Source organism: Marmota flaviventris, chromosome 1 (genome assembly GCF_047511675.1).
Source record: "Marmota flaviventris isolate mMarFla1 chromosome 1, mMarFla1.hap1, whole genome shotgun sequence".
Lineage (NCBI taxonomy): Eukaryota > Metazoa > Chordata > Mammalia > Rodentia > Sciuridae > Marmota > Marmota flaviventris.
This window is the reverse complement of record NC_092498.1, coordinates 24,740,842-24,756,111: the sequence shown is the minus strand read 5'-3', so window position 1 is coordinate 24,756,111 and position 15,270 is coordinate 24,740,842. Positions and strand designations below refer to the sequence as shown.

Below are 15,270 nucleotides of genomic sequence, written 5' to 3'. Positions count from 1 at the left end.
TGAAAACTCTTTTTAGCATGAAATGTACATTTTCACTATGCTATACCATATGTAAATAAGTAAACATACCTGTTCTGATTTAAGTACATAAAGTTCCTGATGGAGTTTATCATTTTCACTTGATTGATCTGTCCCAGGTGAGCATTCATTTGTTACTGATGGTGAAAATAACTGTTCTTGCTTGCTTTCTCTTCTAATAGCCACATTTTCAAAAGAAATTTTCTCTTCCACTACTGTTTTTGATTCTTCTCCAAAATCTTCACCTACATTAGATAATGATCCTTGAGAATCCTTGCTTATAATAGTTACTATTCCATCTTGTAAAGAGCTTAAATGAACATCACACATGTTTATATTTTCTGCTCTATGATGGTTAATTAGGAGTTCTAGCTCTTGACATCTCAATAGAATTTTCTCTTTTTCTTGCTTTAAAGATTTGACTTCTTCACTGAGAAAATTAACCTCACCATGTTTCTGTTTTAATTGTTCAGAGAGATCAGACAGTTTCTCTGACAATTCTAGCTTTTCTCGCTTGGTTACCTCAAGGTTTTCCATAAGTTCTGTTGTATCTTTCTCAACAACTTCACAGATTTCTAATGGCTCTGCGACAAAAGCTTTGTCAGTATCAAGCATGGCACTTTTCACTTTGATTGTAGCTGGATTTATTCTTTGTAAATGAAGCTCTTCATTAAGTGCTTTAAGTTTACTTTTATACTCTAATTCTTGTTTGTTTTTACTGTCTTCTAAATCATCTTTTACCTTGAGAAGGCAAGTATACTCCTCCTGTAACTCTTGATAGTTAACTTCAAAATTTTTTTCAGCAAATGAAAATGTACTTCTTTGCTTTTCAATTTCTTCATTTAGCTGAATACACTGTTGCTTGAGGGCCTCATTCTCTTTTGTAAGCATTTCCATTTCTTTTTGCCAGCTACAATCTTTGGATATGGACTTGCTGGAGTCAATGAAAATCATTTTTTCTTCTTGTTCAGCAGGAACATAAATTTTCAACATGTCCTCAATAGCTTTTTTCTCATTTTTAAGAATGTTATTTTCTGCTTCAAGTTGTGAAAACTTTTCTTTAAGGTCATCCTCTTTTTCCTTTATTTCTTTCTCCAATAACTCAATTTTAAGTTGTAATTCCTGAACTTCTTGTTCAAGCGTACCTTTTTCTTTTTTTTCTTGTCTTAATATTTCAATTTCCTCTTGGAGTTCATGCATCTGAAGGGTCATTTCTTCTGATTTTGAATCCATGGTGGACTTCTGTAAATCTTTTAGTTTTGAAATTTCCAAAACCAACTGATTCTGCTTAGTTATCAAATTGTCTTTTTCAAATTGCATTGTTTCTATCTTTTGACTCATTTCATTTTGTAAGCCATATATCTGCTGTTTATAGTGAATGCCTAAGCTATCTTTAAGTTTTTCAATATTTATTCGATGTTCAACTTCTAAATCTTCTTTTAGTTTTGAAAGTTCTTCTTCATGACTCAATAGAAGCTGTGTTCTCAGCCTCTCTAATTCAGCTTCTTGTGATTCAGCCATTCTGTCTAATACAGCATTTTTTTCTTTTTCCAACATTTCAAGTTTTAGCTTGTTATTTGTAACTTCTGCTTCATGTTTTAACTCTAGTTCTTTCCTAGATTCAGATGCCAGAACAATCTCAGCTTTTAAAGCTTCCACTATACTAAGGGACTTATGTGCTTCATTCAGTTGACTTTCTTGTTCAGCTATTATCATTCTAGCTCTCTGAATTTGGTCCCTTAAAAAGTTCAATTCTTCAAAAAGGTCAAGTCGACTCTGCAGAGTAGATTTTTCTCCTGAAACTATTCCTAGTTCTTCTTGGAGTTTTTCCTTTTGAGCGTTAGTATCTTGTAATTTCATATTCAGTTCATTTATTGCCACGTTCATTAACTTTATTTGATCTTCATTAATTGTAATATTTAAATGTGATTTTAAAACACTCTCAATTTCCTCCTTACGTTGTGCTTTAAGTTCCTCTATCTGTGACATGTGTTGCTTTATTAACTCTTGTTTCATCTGTACTATCTGTTGCCCATACATTTCATCCATCTTTGCTTGGAGTTGTTCTAATCTTTTCTGCATTTCTTGTTCCACCATTCTCTGTACATCAGATTCAAACTGGCTATCTGTGTAATGATTTCTTTTCTGAAGGTCTTCAACTGTACCCATAAACTGTTTTATTTCTTCAGAACATTGTTTTTCTTTTTGCTTAGAATTAGCCAGCTCTAATTTCATACTTGCAATTTGTTCTTGTAATTCTCTCATTAATTTTTCAGTGGCTGTGACTTGATCTTTTAGCTCAAGATTCTTTTTTTCTTCTTCTATTATTCTTATATTTAACACCTGGATGATTGTCTCCTTTTCCTGTAATTCTTTTTTATTTGACTTTTCTACTTCATCTTGTTCCTTTAAAAAGAAAAGAAAATGAAAAATATAAGAATGACATTTTTAGCTTCTGGCAACTTCTTATGGGTGTCTCCTTTTTATATAATTCTATAAAAAGCAACTGTTGGGCCTGCCCCCCGTTTTTCCCAGTACAAGGAGACTAGGACTTATCTACCTGACAGTACATATGAGCAAACAATATAACAGTTTTACCCTTCTTGGAAAGAAATTTCTCTTACATTGTGCTGTGATTAAATATTTAAATTTAAAAATGCAATCTAATTTGCCTAGCATGTGTGAGGCCTTGGGTTTGATCTCTAGCACCACCAAAAAAGCAAAACAAAACAAAAACCAGTCTGACTAAAATATCTATATAAACTATCACATTTTCATTTTTCTTATTAACTGGTCAACATTCTAAATATTAAGCATTTCTGATGGGTAGTTATAATACTACATACTCTCTAGACACTCTCAGAAGACACAAAAATATAAAAACCGGTCCTCCCCTGGATTCACAGAAGAAAAAAAATAAATAAATACCGGTCCTCCCCTGGATTCTAGTGATTTGAAGGTATTTCATGGACAAGTGCTATAAAATGAGAAAAACAACAAGAACTAAAGTGGATTCCTTTAAGTCTTCCTTAACTTCATTCCTGGGGTTTTAAGTGAATCAGAAATTTAGGGATATGCAATGCTTAAGTGACTGAACATCAAGTGACACCTAAGACCACTACTGTATATTTACGGCATACCAACTTGGGCTTAGACCCACAGTTCAAACAGAAATATAAAAGACCATCAGATAATTTTCCCCAGTTCCTATCTGGAGACTCAATTTTGGAACTGGAGATTAGGCTAAGACAAGACATATTAACGCATATTCATTAAACAGTTAAGAGCTGTTGTCCCAAAGCCAAGGAAATAAGTGAAATCCATATAACTGATGAAAATATAGGTAAGGAAGTAAAGTTATCTTAAGGAGACACGAGTCCTTGCCAAACAGGACTTCTAGGCGCCTTGAATGAATGTACTAAGAAAATGTAGGCATTGATCAATTGAGTATAGTTCTTGGAAGAAGACCAACGTACCGTCAACCTTTGAGAAGTCTGATCCCTCTCAAAAAACCATACTTAATGCAGAAAACAATGTTGGGAGTTACAGCGAGGAGCATTTAAGAAGTTTAGTCTACAGACATGAACATTACTACTCTGAGATGGATGTAACAGGTTATCTCAACCTCATGCCACTGAACATCTGATTCCTCCAACACCCTTTTCATCTAATACTTAATAAACAATTTTTTAAATTATTACCTGGCTTTTAAAATTCATCTGTCCATAGAAAGAAAATAAAATCCAATGAGCTTAAAATCTGAAATTTGTGATAATTATTTCTCATTGTAAATTCACAGTCTTATATTTAGACTTAAACATTAACCTCTTGAACTAATTCACCTCTGATATAGCTCAAGAAAAAAAATATGATTTCTGAGCCCAACAAATAAAGGCCAAATTTTGCACTACATAAACCAAGGTTATCTTGTGCAGCCTCTTGAGTGAGACTATGAGCTGTTGTCTTAGTGTCACATATTCCTTTTCCAATTACATCGTATGTTATTACCAAGTGCGGAGCCTTCTTAATTTCTACACTAGAATGCAACAATAGTAAATTAGTTTAATCTGTTAATCCTGGTATTTCTGTCTGTACAATAAAGATAAATTTTCTCTATCTCCCAGAACGTGTTTGAGGCTAAAATAAAATAATTAAGGTATTTTATTTTTACTGAGCTTTATATAAATATATTCATATACTAGAAAGAAATTTATAAATCATTTGGAACCTATATAAAATGTAAAATCAGGACTGGGGCTGGGTCTCAGAGGGAGAGTGTTTGCCTCACGAGACGAATGAGGCACTGGGTTCAATTCTCAGCACCACATAAAAATAAATGAATCCATAAAGATATCGTGTCCATCTACAACTAAAAAAATTTTTAAAAAAGTAAAATCAGTTCATGATGGTCAATTTTAGCTAAACTGTTAAATAACAACTAGTTTTGAAAAATGTTAACATTGATATAAAAATCTGTTATAATTTTATTTCCTGATTTTCTATAAGATGAAAGGAACACTCCTCATAAAAGAAAATAACTTAATTCAACACTGTCCAACACCTAATATGATTAATAAATAACTAACCATAATTCTTCATTCAACTATTAAACACCACAAATTCACGGTTTTGTTTGTTTAGCTTTTTTCAAATTACATGGTTTTAAATCACTTGTTCTATGTTACAAAACTGACAGCCCTTCAGACAAGGATATAATCCTCTATTTTTAGAACTACACCTGAAAGAGTGGGGAATAATATACTTCCTGTTTGTGACTACTATAACACAGGAGGTTTGGAGGATTAGGATAATGAGCCTTTGACTATCAGTATAGTTACTTCAGCTGCTCTGAAAGAACTACTTCTCAAAGGGATTAAATTTTTTGAAAACTGAGAAATTATAATAAGAAGAACAATAAAAGTATTATTGCTAACATTCAAATAAACAATTTTATTTTCACTACTAAAATGAATTACATAAATTTTAGATAATCTGAAATTATACTGCCTAGTGACAATAAGAAATAATAAAATCCTAGATCCGGGCACTTTCAACCTAGGCCTCGATTGCCTTTCTACTCTTACTCTCCAGAAAGACACTGCCAAAGCCTATTGCTTTCTAAGTAAATTATTTTTTGCTCCCTATACATTTTCAACATTTCAGCCTGGGTCTTTATGCCCACTCCACACCCCACAAAGAATATCCTGCCTATCTCTATTTGTCATGAATTCATAAACAATTCTCTTGATTACCAAATAGGTATTGAATAGCTGAGCTGTTCCATATATTATACCAATTTATGGGTAAACAAAATATAAATAACACATTATTCCAATTTATAGATCTAACTCAAATATTACCTCTCTGCTGATGTCTACCCTGAATCTTTTCCTCATAAAGCAGACCTCGTCAAAACATTCATAACACTTGTTACCTGCACTTACTTTTTATTTTGTGGTAACTTGTGTACATGCCACACCTCTCCATGGGTTCAGTGAAGAAAGGGGACATCTTAAGGTTAATCATATATCTTTTGCAAGGGTTACTACAGAATAGGTATTCTGTAAACACTTGCATAATCTTTAAATTACCTTAGTTGAAAAGCATGCCCTTCTCATAATTTTAATTTGTACATTTCCTATTTTTCAAAGAGGAGTCTCTGGAGTCAGATAACTGAGCTTTGAAATCTGGCTCTATCAATACATCACTTCTGCACCTGGATTATTTCCTTCATCTTGAGTTGTCTTTGTACCATCATTTGTAAAATGTAAATGATAAAGGTACCCTTATCTCATAGGGTAGTAGTGATGATTCAATGCATTAATATGTGTAAGAGGCTTTGAATTCTGCCTATTGTAGAGTAAGTACTTAATAAGTGCTAGTTAACGCTTTTGTTATCCAAACAATACTCTTGTCTTGGTAATTTCTCAACTTCCTGTAGAATCTTCTAAGTTTATAAAATATGCTGTATTATATGTATTTTCCATCTTCATTATTCACAAATGCTGTATTTGCCTACTTGCTCAAATTTATTTGAAACCCACAAATCCACACCAATGGTGCTTTCACTTCATAGACATTTGTAGACACACACAGAGTGATGGCAAGAAATTTGAGTTACTGTAAAACGATGTTCAGCTACATTCAAACATGGTGATCACACTGCCTTGTTTCAGCTCTCATAGAGCAAAAAAGAGGACAGAGATGGCAAGGATCAGAGTGCAGTGTAGTGCAAGGAGCTCAGAATTTCAACTCTGGCACCTGTTAATGGGGCAGCTTCAGGCAAATCACATCTAAACTTCAACTTCTCAAAAAAACAAACAAACAAAAAAATGGAATCTACTAGCATGAATTGTTTTTAAGATTAAAGATTACAATCCATGTGATACATTTCCTACCAGGAGCACTTATTGACTAAATAATTCCCCCAAACTGGAATATAACTCAAGTGAATAAAAAGAATCAACCACATTTTTTTCTAGTTTAAATTTACAAAATTTCTTTTTCAGAATTTTATAATCATAGCTAAAATAAGAAGAAATACATTTAGTTGGGGGAAGGAGGATAGAAATTCTAGTTATAAAAATAGATTCTCCTGAGACTTCAGTTTAACATAGGCAGATCACTTTTAAGGACTATTGCCCTTCTCGGACTATTCCCTGAAGACCTTAAAAGAGCATACTACAGGGATACTGCCACATCTATGTTCATAGCAGCACAATTCACAATAGCTAGACTGTGGAACCAACCCAGATGCCCTTCAGTAGACGAATGGATAAAAAAAATGTGGCATTTATACAGCATGGAGTATTACGCAGCACTAAAAAATGACAAAATCATGGAATTTGCAGGGAAATGGATGGCACTAGAGCAGATTATGCTAAGTGAAGCTAGCCAATCCCTAAAAAACAAATGCCAAATGTCTTCTTTGATATAATGAGAGCAACTAAGAACAGAGCAGGGAGGAAGAGCAGGAGGAAAAGATTAACATTAAACAGAGACATGAGGTGGGAGGGAAAGGTACAGAGAAGGGAAATTGCATGGAAATGGAAGGAGACCCTCATTGTTATACAAAATTACATATAAGAGGTTATGAGGGGAATGGGAAAAAAAAAACAAGGAGAGAAATGAATTACAGTAGATGGGGTAGAGAGAGAAGATGGGAGGGGAGGGGAGGGGAGGGAAGGGGGGATAGTAGAGGATAGGAAAGGTAGTAGAATACAACAGTTACTAATATGGCATTATGTAAAAATGTGGATGTGTGACCGATGTGATTCTGCAATCTGTATTTGGGGTAAAAATGGGAGTTCATAACCCACTTGAATCTAATGTATGAAATATGATATGTCAAGAGTTTTGTAATGTTTTGAACAACCAATTAAAAAAAAAAGGAGCAGAGTAATGAGTAGTATCATCTTTAAAACTATTACTACGAAATTCTCAATGCTTTTGAAATATATTATTTTATATACTCAAAGAGTTTGTCTCAATTATGAAATTTTGTGGTGCATATGCATAAAAAAAGATAAACACCTCCATTAAAAACTTTAAAGTTAATTACAAAGCTGCTACAAGTAGGTTGACTTCCTTAAGATACACATACCATTTCATATACTTTAATTTTCTCCTGTAAGAAATTAATTTGCATTTTGAAGTCTTCTTTCTTTTTTTGATAATCTTCTAATAGATGGTCTTTTTCTTCAAGCTGTTGTTGATGAGTGAGAATCTGTTGTTTGGCTTGCAGTAAATCTGCAGCTGTGTTACTGTGAGTGCTGTTTCGTAGTGTTTCACTAGCCTGTAACTTGAAAATAGAAAGAAACCTCAAAATATTAAATTTTGAAGTGACACTTTATCGTACCCTCAGCCCACAGGGGTTCTCTGGAAACTATGCTCCCTTCATAGGCTTACAATCTCAGTCAACATGTTTCCATGCTGTCAACATGCTGATAGGTCATGTGCACTTTGGGTAATGAGCCAAAGAATTTACCTTTCACATTATAAAGCTGAGAAAATAGGAGAAATAAGACAGGCAGACAGGCAGAGAAAAATGCGGACTGAAAGTTCTTCCTGGATTCCTGATGACTTTTCAAACGCTAGTTCCAATTTCTCTTAGAGTTCTGATTGTATTTCTGCCCTTAAGTTCTATAAACAAGCCTGTATTCTTACCTTAAATTCCTCCCTTTTGTTTAATGCAATTAGATTATAGTTCCAACTAAAGATAAATGGAATATATCCAGTTGTCAGTCTAGTTATAATTGAGAACCTAATTAACATAAAACCATACCAGGGTTGGAAAAAGTAGGGTGTAACTGCAGGTTAATTTCTGCAAAAAATATGAGATTCAAAACACATTAGTGGAATTCTTACAATTTGTATGATATCTCCCACATTTGAAATCTATGAGCTTTAAGAAATTTGTTTTACTTCCAAATCAATCTGAAAGAAATTAATGTGCACATGGAAAAAATTTTCACTTGTTCTGGCTTTTCTATATATCTAATTCTAGAAGCAAATGCCTTTATATTGGGGAGCTCCCCCAATCTGTTACCAGGCAACACCACCAACTTGTTTTTGGAAAGGATGAAACTGAAATCTATTCTGTCATCCTCATTAATGTCCCATTTTCATCTTGAGTTCATAACTGATTACTTAATACAAGAGATGTCACTCTAACTGCAGAGAATATTTACAGGGACTTGCTGACATTCTTAATGGGTTTAAGTCATCATTTTTAAAAAAATGTGATTTATACCACAATTTTCTTTCAGGCTCATTACAAAAACATCTGTCCTGAAATCACTAAAGTTATTCTACTCTATCTTATTAAGTTAAATAAACAAAGTAACATACATGTTACCCCTATTAGTTGAATTCTAGGTGTAAAATGGGATTCTTAATACTATGTGCAAGAACCCCATTTTTCTCGTGAATGAGATAATCTTAAGTTAACACCTGTAATTCTCATTAAATACATAAACTATTACTAAAATTTCCTGGAGGGCTGGGGATGTGGCTCAAGTGGTAGTGCATTCGCCTAGCATGCGTGAGGCACTGGGTTCAAATCTCAGCACCACATAAATGTAAAATAAAGATATTGTGTCTACCTAAAAAAAATGAAAAAATAAATATTTAAAAAAAAATTCCTGTTTTTGTTTTTGTGAGTAGCAAACAAAAGCCACAGAAGGTAAATGTACCTGATGCAATCCTTCAGTCCCATAAGTGGCCCTCATTTCTTCCAGTTCTCTGTTCAGTTCTTCGGGCTCATGTTCAGGTTTCCCAACTGATTCGTTTTCTATCAACTCTAGGCGAGTCTCACTATAGTGTGCGCCTTGTTCAGAATAAGAATCAACGACACCAAATTCTTCTTCCTAAATCAATCCAATATTTTTAATAATTCAGTACTAGCAACATTCCTGAGAGAGGAATTCGAATATTGAATTCCATAGCAAAATCCACTTTAAAACATCACTCTTCACTTTGAAGTTCACTTCTATGGCAATCTGGTTTGCTATTAATGTGATATTTCCTTAAAAGCACCTAAACAGCATATCTGCAAATTTTCTTCCAATTCCATGTTATAATGAAAATTAAGTAACTTTGTTTTGTTAAGCAGTAAAGAAGATCTAATAACTTACTTTTAGAAATCACATACAGAAAGAATTACATACAGGAGAAAGCTTGGTTAGTAAGTCAAATGGTTTTAAATAATAAAAAACATTAGTATCATGAGTAGTTTTATATACTGTACCATTAATAAATTGGTAGGCTTTCCTGATTTCACCACATTACAGCAGTCATTTACCTGTATAAAAACAATTTCCTGATATATTATGATAGACCAAATTTTATTTACCTAACAATAATATTTCTACTAACTGTGTACCTTTTGCATCTAGGGAAAATGCCTTAAGAGCAAAACAAATATGGTGATTATATTTAACTGAAGTATCTAAGAGGCATATCAAATGTCAATCATTCCTCAAACATCTAAGTTCTTACACTGCAAAAGACACTTTCATTTAAGTAACTGAAGTTCTAAGTGCAGTTCCTATTTAGTCTTCAGAAAGATAACTAAAAGCTTCAAGTTACTAGATCTTCTTTTACAAAATGCTTCCTTAAAATTAGCTAAATATATTTTTAAAATTAAGCCCTATTTATTTTCAAATAAAACCATTTACTGGTATAAATTTTATTAAAGGCTAGTAAGCAAGCCAAGGGAAATAAAGAGGTAAAGAACACTCCCCTAAGAACTTTCCTCTGGGGATAGTACTACTGCAAGTCATGCCAATCCAGACAGATGTGGGGGCTTTCTTTAACATATCACCACTTGTCTGTAGCACAGATATTTTGAAGTAAGAGAAAGGAGGATGATAGACTATGTATATAGGGTTCATGGAGTGGGAAATTAATTTCTTATCAATTAATCATTTAATTGCCTTTTTACCACTAAGAGTACAAAAACCAACTTCATTCCTGCCCATATCTTAAGCCTTCACAATTCAATGTTAATAGAACCCAGGAGAATGAAACTTTTAACGTTGAAATATATAGGACAGAATAGTCAGAATGTCTAGAGTTAGGATTAAGTCTGTATGTGCCATGACACATTAAAAAGTAAAAATCCTAGGACTGAAGATGTAGCCCAGTTGTAGAGCATCTGCCTAGCATGTGCAAGGCCCAATACCCACAACTGCCAAATAAAAGGGGGAGAGGGTCCTAACTAAGAGACTTTTTAAAAATCAGTTTGATTGCTCTACTTTTATTCTAAGAATAGTCTCTGAGAAATAAAGCTAAAGGGAAGGCAAAAAAAAAAAACAACTTTTGTTAACACATTATTGTAATTGGTGAAAAACCACAAGAATGTAGGAATACTAATTCTAGATATAAAGTCACTTGTGATAATTTTCAAATTATAATACTTCTAAATCTCAATTAGTTTTTCATGACTCAGAAATGACACATTCTGATTTTAGTACACACTAAAATTTCTATTTTGAAGTAACAGTGTAATAAAATGAATATTTGTAAATATCATCAAAGATCATGTCAAATATCATGTTATCGGTATTACATAAATTATTTATCCAGTATAATAGTTATATCTAATACCTCTATAGCAGATATTCAGTTAGTTCTCCTTTAATTCAGTTTAAACATATTTATAATGCCCCACAATGAGTTGGTTAGGATCTATCTCCAAGTACTTTCTGGCCATCATGTTGCCCATTGTAGAGTTGTCTTGAAGGGCCTGGACTGTTATGATCTGCTGAGTTCGCTGTTCAGCCCTGAGTGCTAGTCACAATGCAGCAGGTTGAAGACAGCCTACTGGAGGATTGTCACAACCTTCATAACTAATATATTCAACTTCTTATCCAAGATTTCTTTCATAAGTTTGCAGAAGAGTTCTCAAACTTCACCTCACTCTCCATTTCACTCTTCTCATCCTCATCTTTAGTTAGTTGCAGGCCTTCCCACCAAATTCCCCAAGCTACAGCATGCAATACTCATCAATACACAATCTGAAAGCCCTGTTTCTCCACTCCACAAAAGCAGAGTTGCTATCTGATCTTTGCTCTCATATGATGAGACCTGAGTCTCCTTCAGGCAACAGACATTTTTGACAGAAAAGTGATCTCACCTCCAGACTGGGAGGTATGATAGTCAAGCAGCTCAGAAAGGCATCAGTAGTTATTGGGAGTCCTCAGAGCTTCCAGGTTTTAGAGAGTTTAAGAGAATGCCTCTGACATTTTTTTCCCTGTAGTTTTCTTTATTTTGTGCCAGCTCAGAAAAAAGCTCAGGGCAAATTTTAACAATGTCTTTGTGAATGACTTTTAAGATTTTGCTCTGCTGGAGCATTTTCTTGGGAGATGTTCAGAGGCAGGTCCTCAGAGTCAACCACACCATGGATAACGTTGAGATAATTCTGGTTTGCAAGTACAAGGCTAGCCTGAGCAACTTAGATTCTGTCAGTTTCAAATAAAAACAGCTGGGAATGTAGCTCAGTGGTAGAGCGCCCCTGGGTTTAATCCCCAGTAACATACACACACCCACACCCAAACAACAAAAATAAAAACTGTAATATGTTAATTTAAGAACATAGTTTTTCGAGCTGGGATTGTGGCTCAGCAGTAGAGTGCTCGCCTAGCATGGGCAGGACCTGGGTTCGATTCTCAGCACCACATTAAAAAAATAAAATAAAATAAAGGCATCATGTTGTGTCCATCTACAAAAAAGATTCATATTCATTCTCTCTCTCTCTCTTAAAAAAAAGGACATAGTTTTTCTATTAGAAGCCTACAATAAATTCAGACTTATGAAATATACTAAGTTGCTTAAACATTCAGAGTAAAGAATAATTTTCCATGTACTCTAAATTTAGGAGCAAAGAAATGACAATCATATCTAAAAAGAATAAGATAACAAAGTGATACTTATTGCAAACATATAAAGAAGGCAGGTATTTCTTAAGAGACCAATGCCTATTTTATAGTTTATCACCTAAAATAAAAATCATCATTGTCAGGCATGGTGATGCACACCGTTAATCCCTTCTCAGGAAGCTGAGACAGGAGGATCACAAGTTCAAAGATAGCCTGGACAACTTAGTGAGAATCTATCTTAAAATAAAACTGAAAAAGGGCTGGGAATGTAGCTTGGTGACAAAGTGCTTTCCTAGCATGTACAAGGCCCTGAGTTCAATGCCCAGTAACACACACGTACACACACGCATGCACACGCATGCACAACACTACAGCAACATTAATTCCAATAAACATTTATACACACACACACACACACACACACACACAGGTATTCAAAGATTTGTAAAAAGCATTACTATAAAAATCATACTAATTATAAAATTTTTACTGTGCTAAATGGCTATCTTAAAATGGTCATGGATCCTAGAAATGCAGGCTCAACTTTCCTAAAAACCAAAGTAGGGCTGCTATGTAATTAAGGATTAAGGAATTCAAACAGTTAAGACTTTAGCTAACCACTGGAAAAAGATACAGCAGTAAAATATAATTTTAATTTTTTCAATCCATTTATATTACATTATGTTAACTTATATTAAATATATATAGAAGCATATAAATTTATAAGAAATAAAGTACCAACAATCAATAATTTCAAAAAAATATCAATTTTATCTATGACATTTTTAATTGGGATATGTTAGTCTTACCTCCGAAGTGTAATCATCTGCTGTGGTTGAAATCTCACTTTCCGGCTAAAACAAAAGTAAAACATGATTACAATTATGACATTTTTCCCCTGCTAAATATCATACTTTACAAAAAAAAAAAAAAATCCTGCTTTACTAAGACGTTGCTGTTAGTAACAATGATAGAAAATTCACAAAAATACTATTAAAAAACTAGTAAAAATTATCCAAATCTTTAAAAATTTCATTTCATTATGAATTATAATGACTTATAATAATGCATATAAAATTTATCACAAGGCATTGTTATAAATACAAAAGTACCAAGAACTTTTACATATATAGTAGATGTCATCTGTAAGCCAAAAGCATCAAAGACACCATTCCTTTAATTCATGTAACTCTTTTAAATAAAAAACTAAATCCTTAACATGCCATCAGAAAAGTTCAAGTTCTTTAAAAGAATCATCAGTTCTTGATGCTAAAAAGTCAATGACTTTGTCAAGCTTCCCTCAGGTGGATGCTAATGACTTTTCACTGCCACTACTTTCTAGTTAGAGGTAGAATGTTTTAAAATCTGGATGAATACTTACATCACAAGAAAAGACCTGCTCATGCTTAAGCATTTCTTCATTGTTTAGAGTTCTCATTATTGTGGATTCAGGCATCACGGCTGATCCAACACCCTGAGAACTATTTATCAACATCTCCTCACTCTTTGGTTGATCAATATTCAAGCCATGAACATCATTTTTACTGCTTGAGGTTTTCTTCTTTTTTGGCTTCTTATGAGGGTTTTGTCCCTCCAATCGAGCTCTTCTTTGTCGAAACTCGGCAAGCTACAGGAAAAAAGTATCATTAACATCAATGATAATTTTTCTTTGGGATCACTTTCTTTAAAAGATCAAACTATCACCAAGTTAAAATGATGATAATAATATAGACGACTTCACAGTTTCAGAATAACTATTGGATTGAATATTCGGGTTGTAAAGGTTGTAAAACTAGGTACTTGTGAATGAACTTATTAAATAATTGAGGGGTAAGAAATGAACATGTCAAGTCTAAAGAAGAGGAAATTAGCTGAGTTAGGGGAATAACTATTCTATAACTAGAATAGGGGAATAGAGGGACTCTCATTCACAGTATAATCTCTGGATTTAAGATTATATGAAAATATACACAAAAACAAGGAGCTCCGAACACACTTGTTCTGTTCTACTACTTTATACAAAAGATATCGTCTATAATTATCTTTTATACAAAAAAGATAATTAGCCTATTAGCTATACAAATGCTCACCGCAGCCATATTTACAGTTGGAAAAACTTACAAGTAACTTAAAATTTTAAACAGCAGTGTTTTCTACCCTTTATCATTTGTCTGTCATCATCAGAATTTGTACCAAACCCTAGTCATCGATACATTATCATTTACTTAATATATTTTAAACAGTGTATTTTCTTTAAGTTTATTTTAAAAGGAGATGGAATCTCTGGCATAAATTGAAAGTTAATATCACTTGTTATTTCTTTTAAGAGATAAGTTGAAAATAAAAGAAATGATAAATCTATTATTGAAATTTTAGTTAGAGGTTGCTGAAGGCTATGAAAAAAAAAATGGACAAAATAAAAGACTGTTAAAGGCAGACAAGCATCAAACAGATTTTCGTTATCATAAGCAGAAAGAAAACTGAAAAAGGTAAAAACTTTCTTACTATACTATCCAAAGTTTTTTAAGACCTAAAATATTTTCTTACCACCTAAAATCAGAAGTACACATTATATACCAGGTAACACTAGACTAATTATGGTGAACTTATATTAAAAATACCAAGGCAAGCAATTGCTATTAAAGACTTTGTGATATAATAGCAGGTATAAACTAGTATTGTAGCATATCTATTTCTTTTCATGAAAGGAAAATTACACTTCATTTTTAAAAAGATAAGGCAAGTCTCAGGCTCATAGCTTTCAATGATTATATCCAGTATGAATTTAAACATCATTATATTCATAGGCATAGGTAAATTCTGGAAAACTACAACCTTAACAACTTTTGTTGACATTTGGAGTTCAGATTTC

General features: G+C 33.1%; 1 protein-coding gene across 1 annotated transcript in view; it reads right to left on the bottom strand.

Moving 5' to 3' along the window:
• The window catches only part of LOC114108465 (A-kinase anchor protein 9), an 86,406-nt gene that overhangs the window by 45,514 nt on the left and 25,622 nt on the right, over positions 1–15,270 (bottom strand). The window contains 6 exon segments of the mRNA XM_071612027.1: positions 70–2,424; positions 7,622–7,819; positions 9,213–9,386; positions 9,767–9,820; positions 13,208–13,252; positions 13,780–14,025. Coding sequence (XP_071468128.1) covers positions 70–2,424; positions 7,622–7,819; positions 9,213–9,386; positions 9,767–9,820; positions 13,208–13,252; positions 13,780–14,025 — 3,072 coding nt within the window.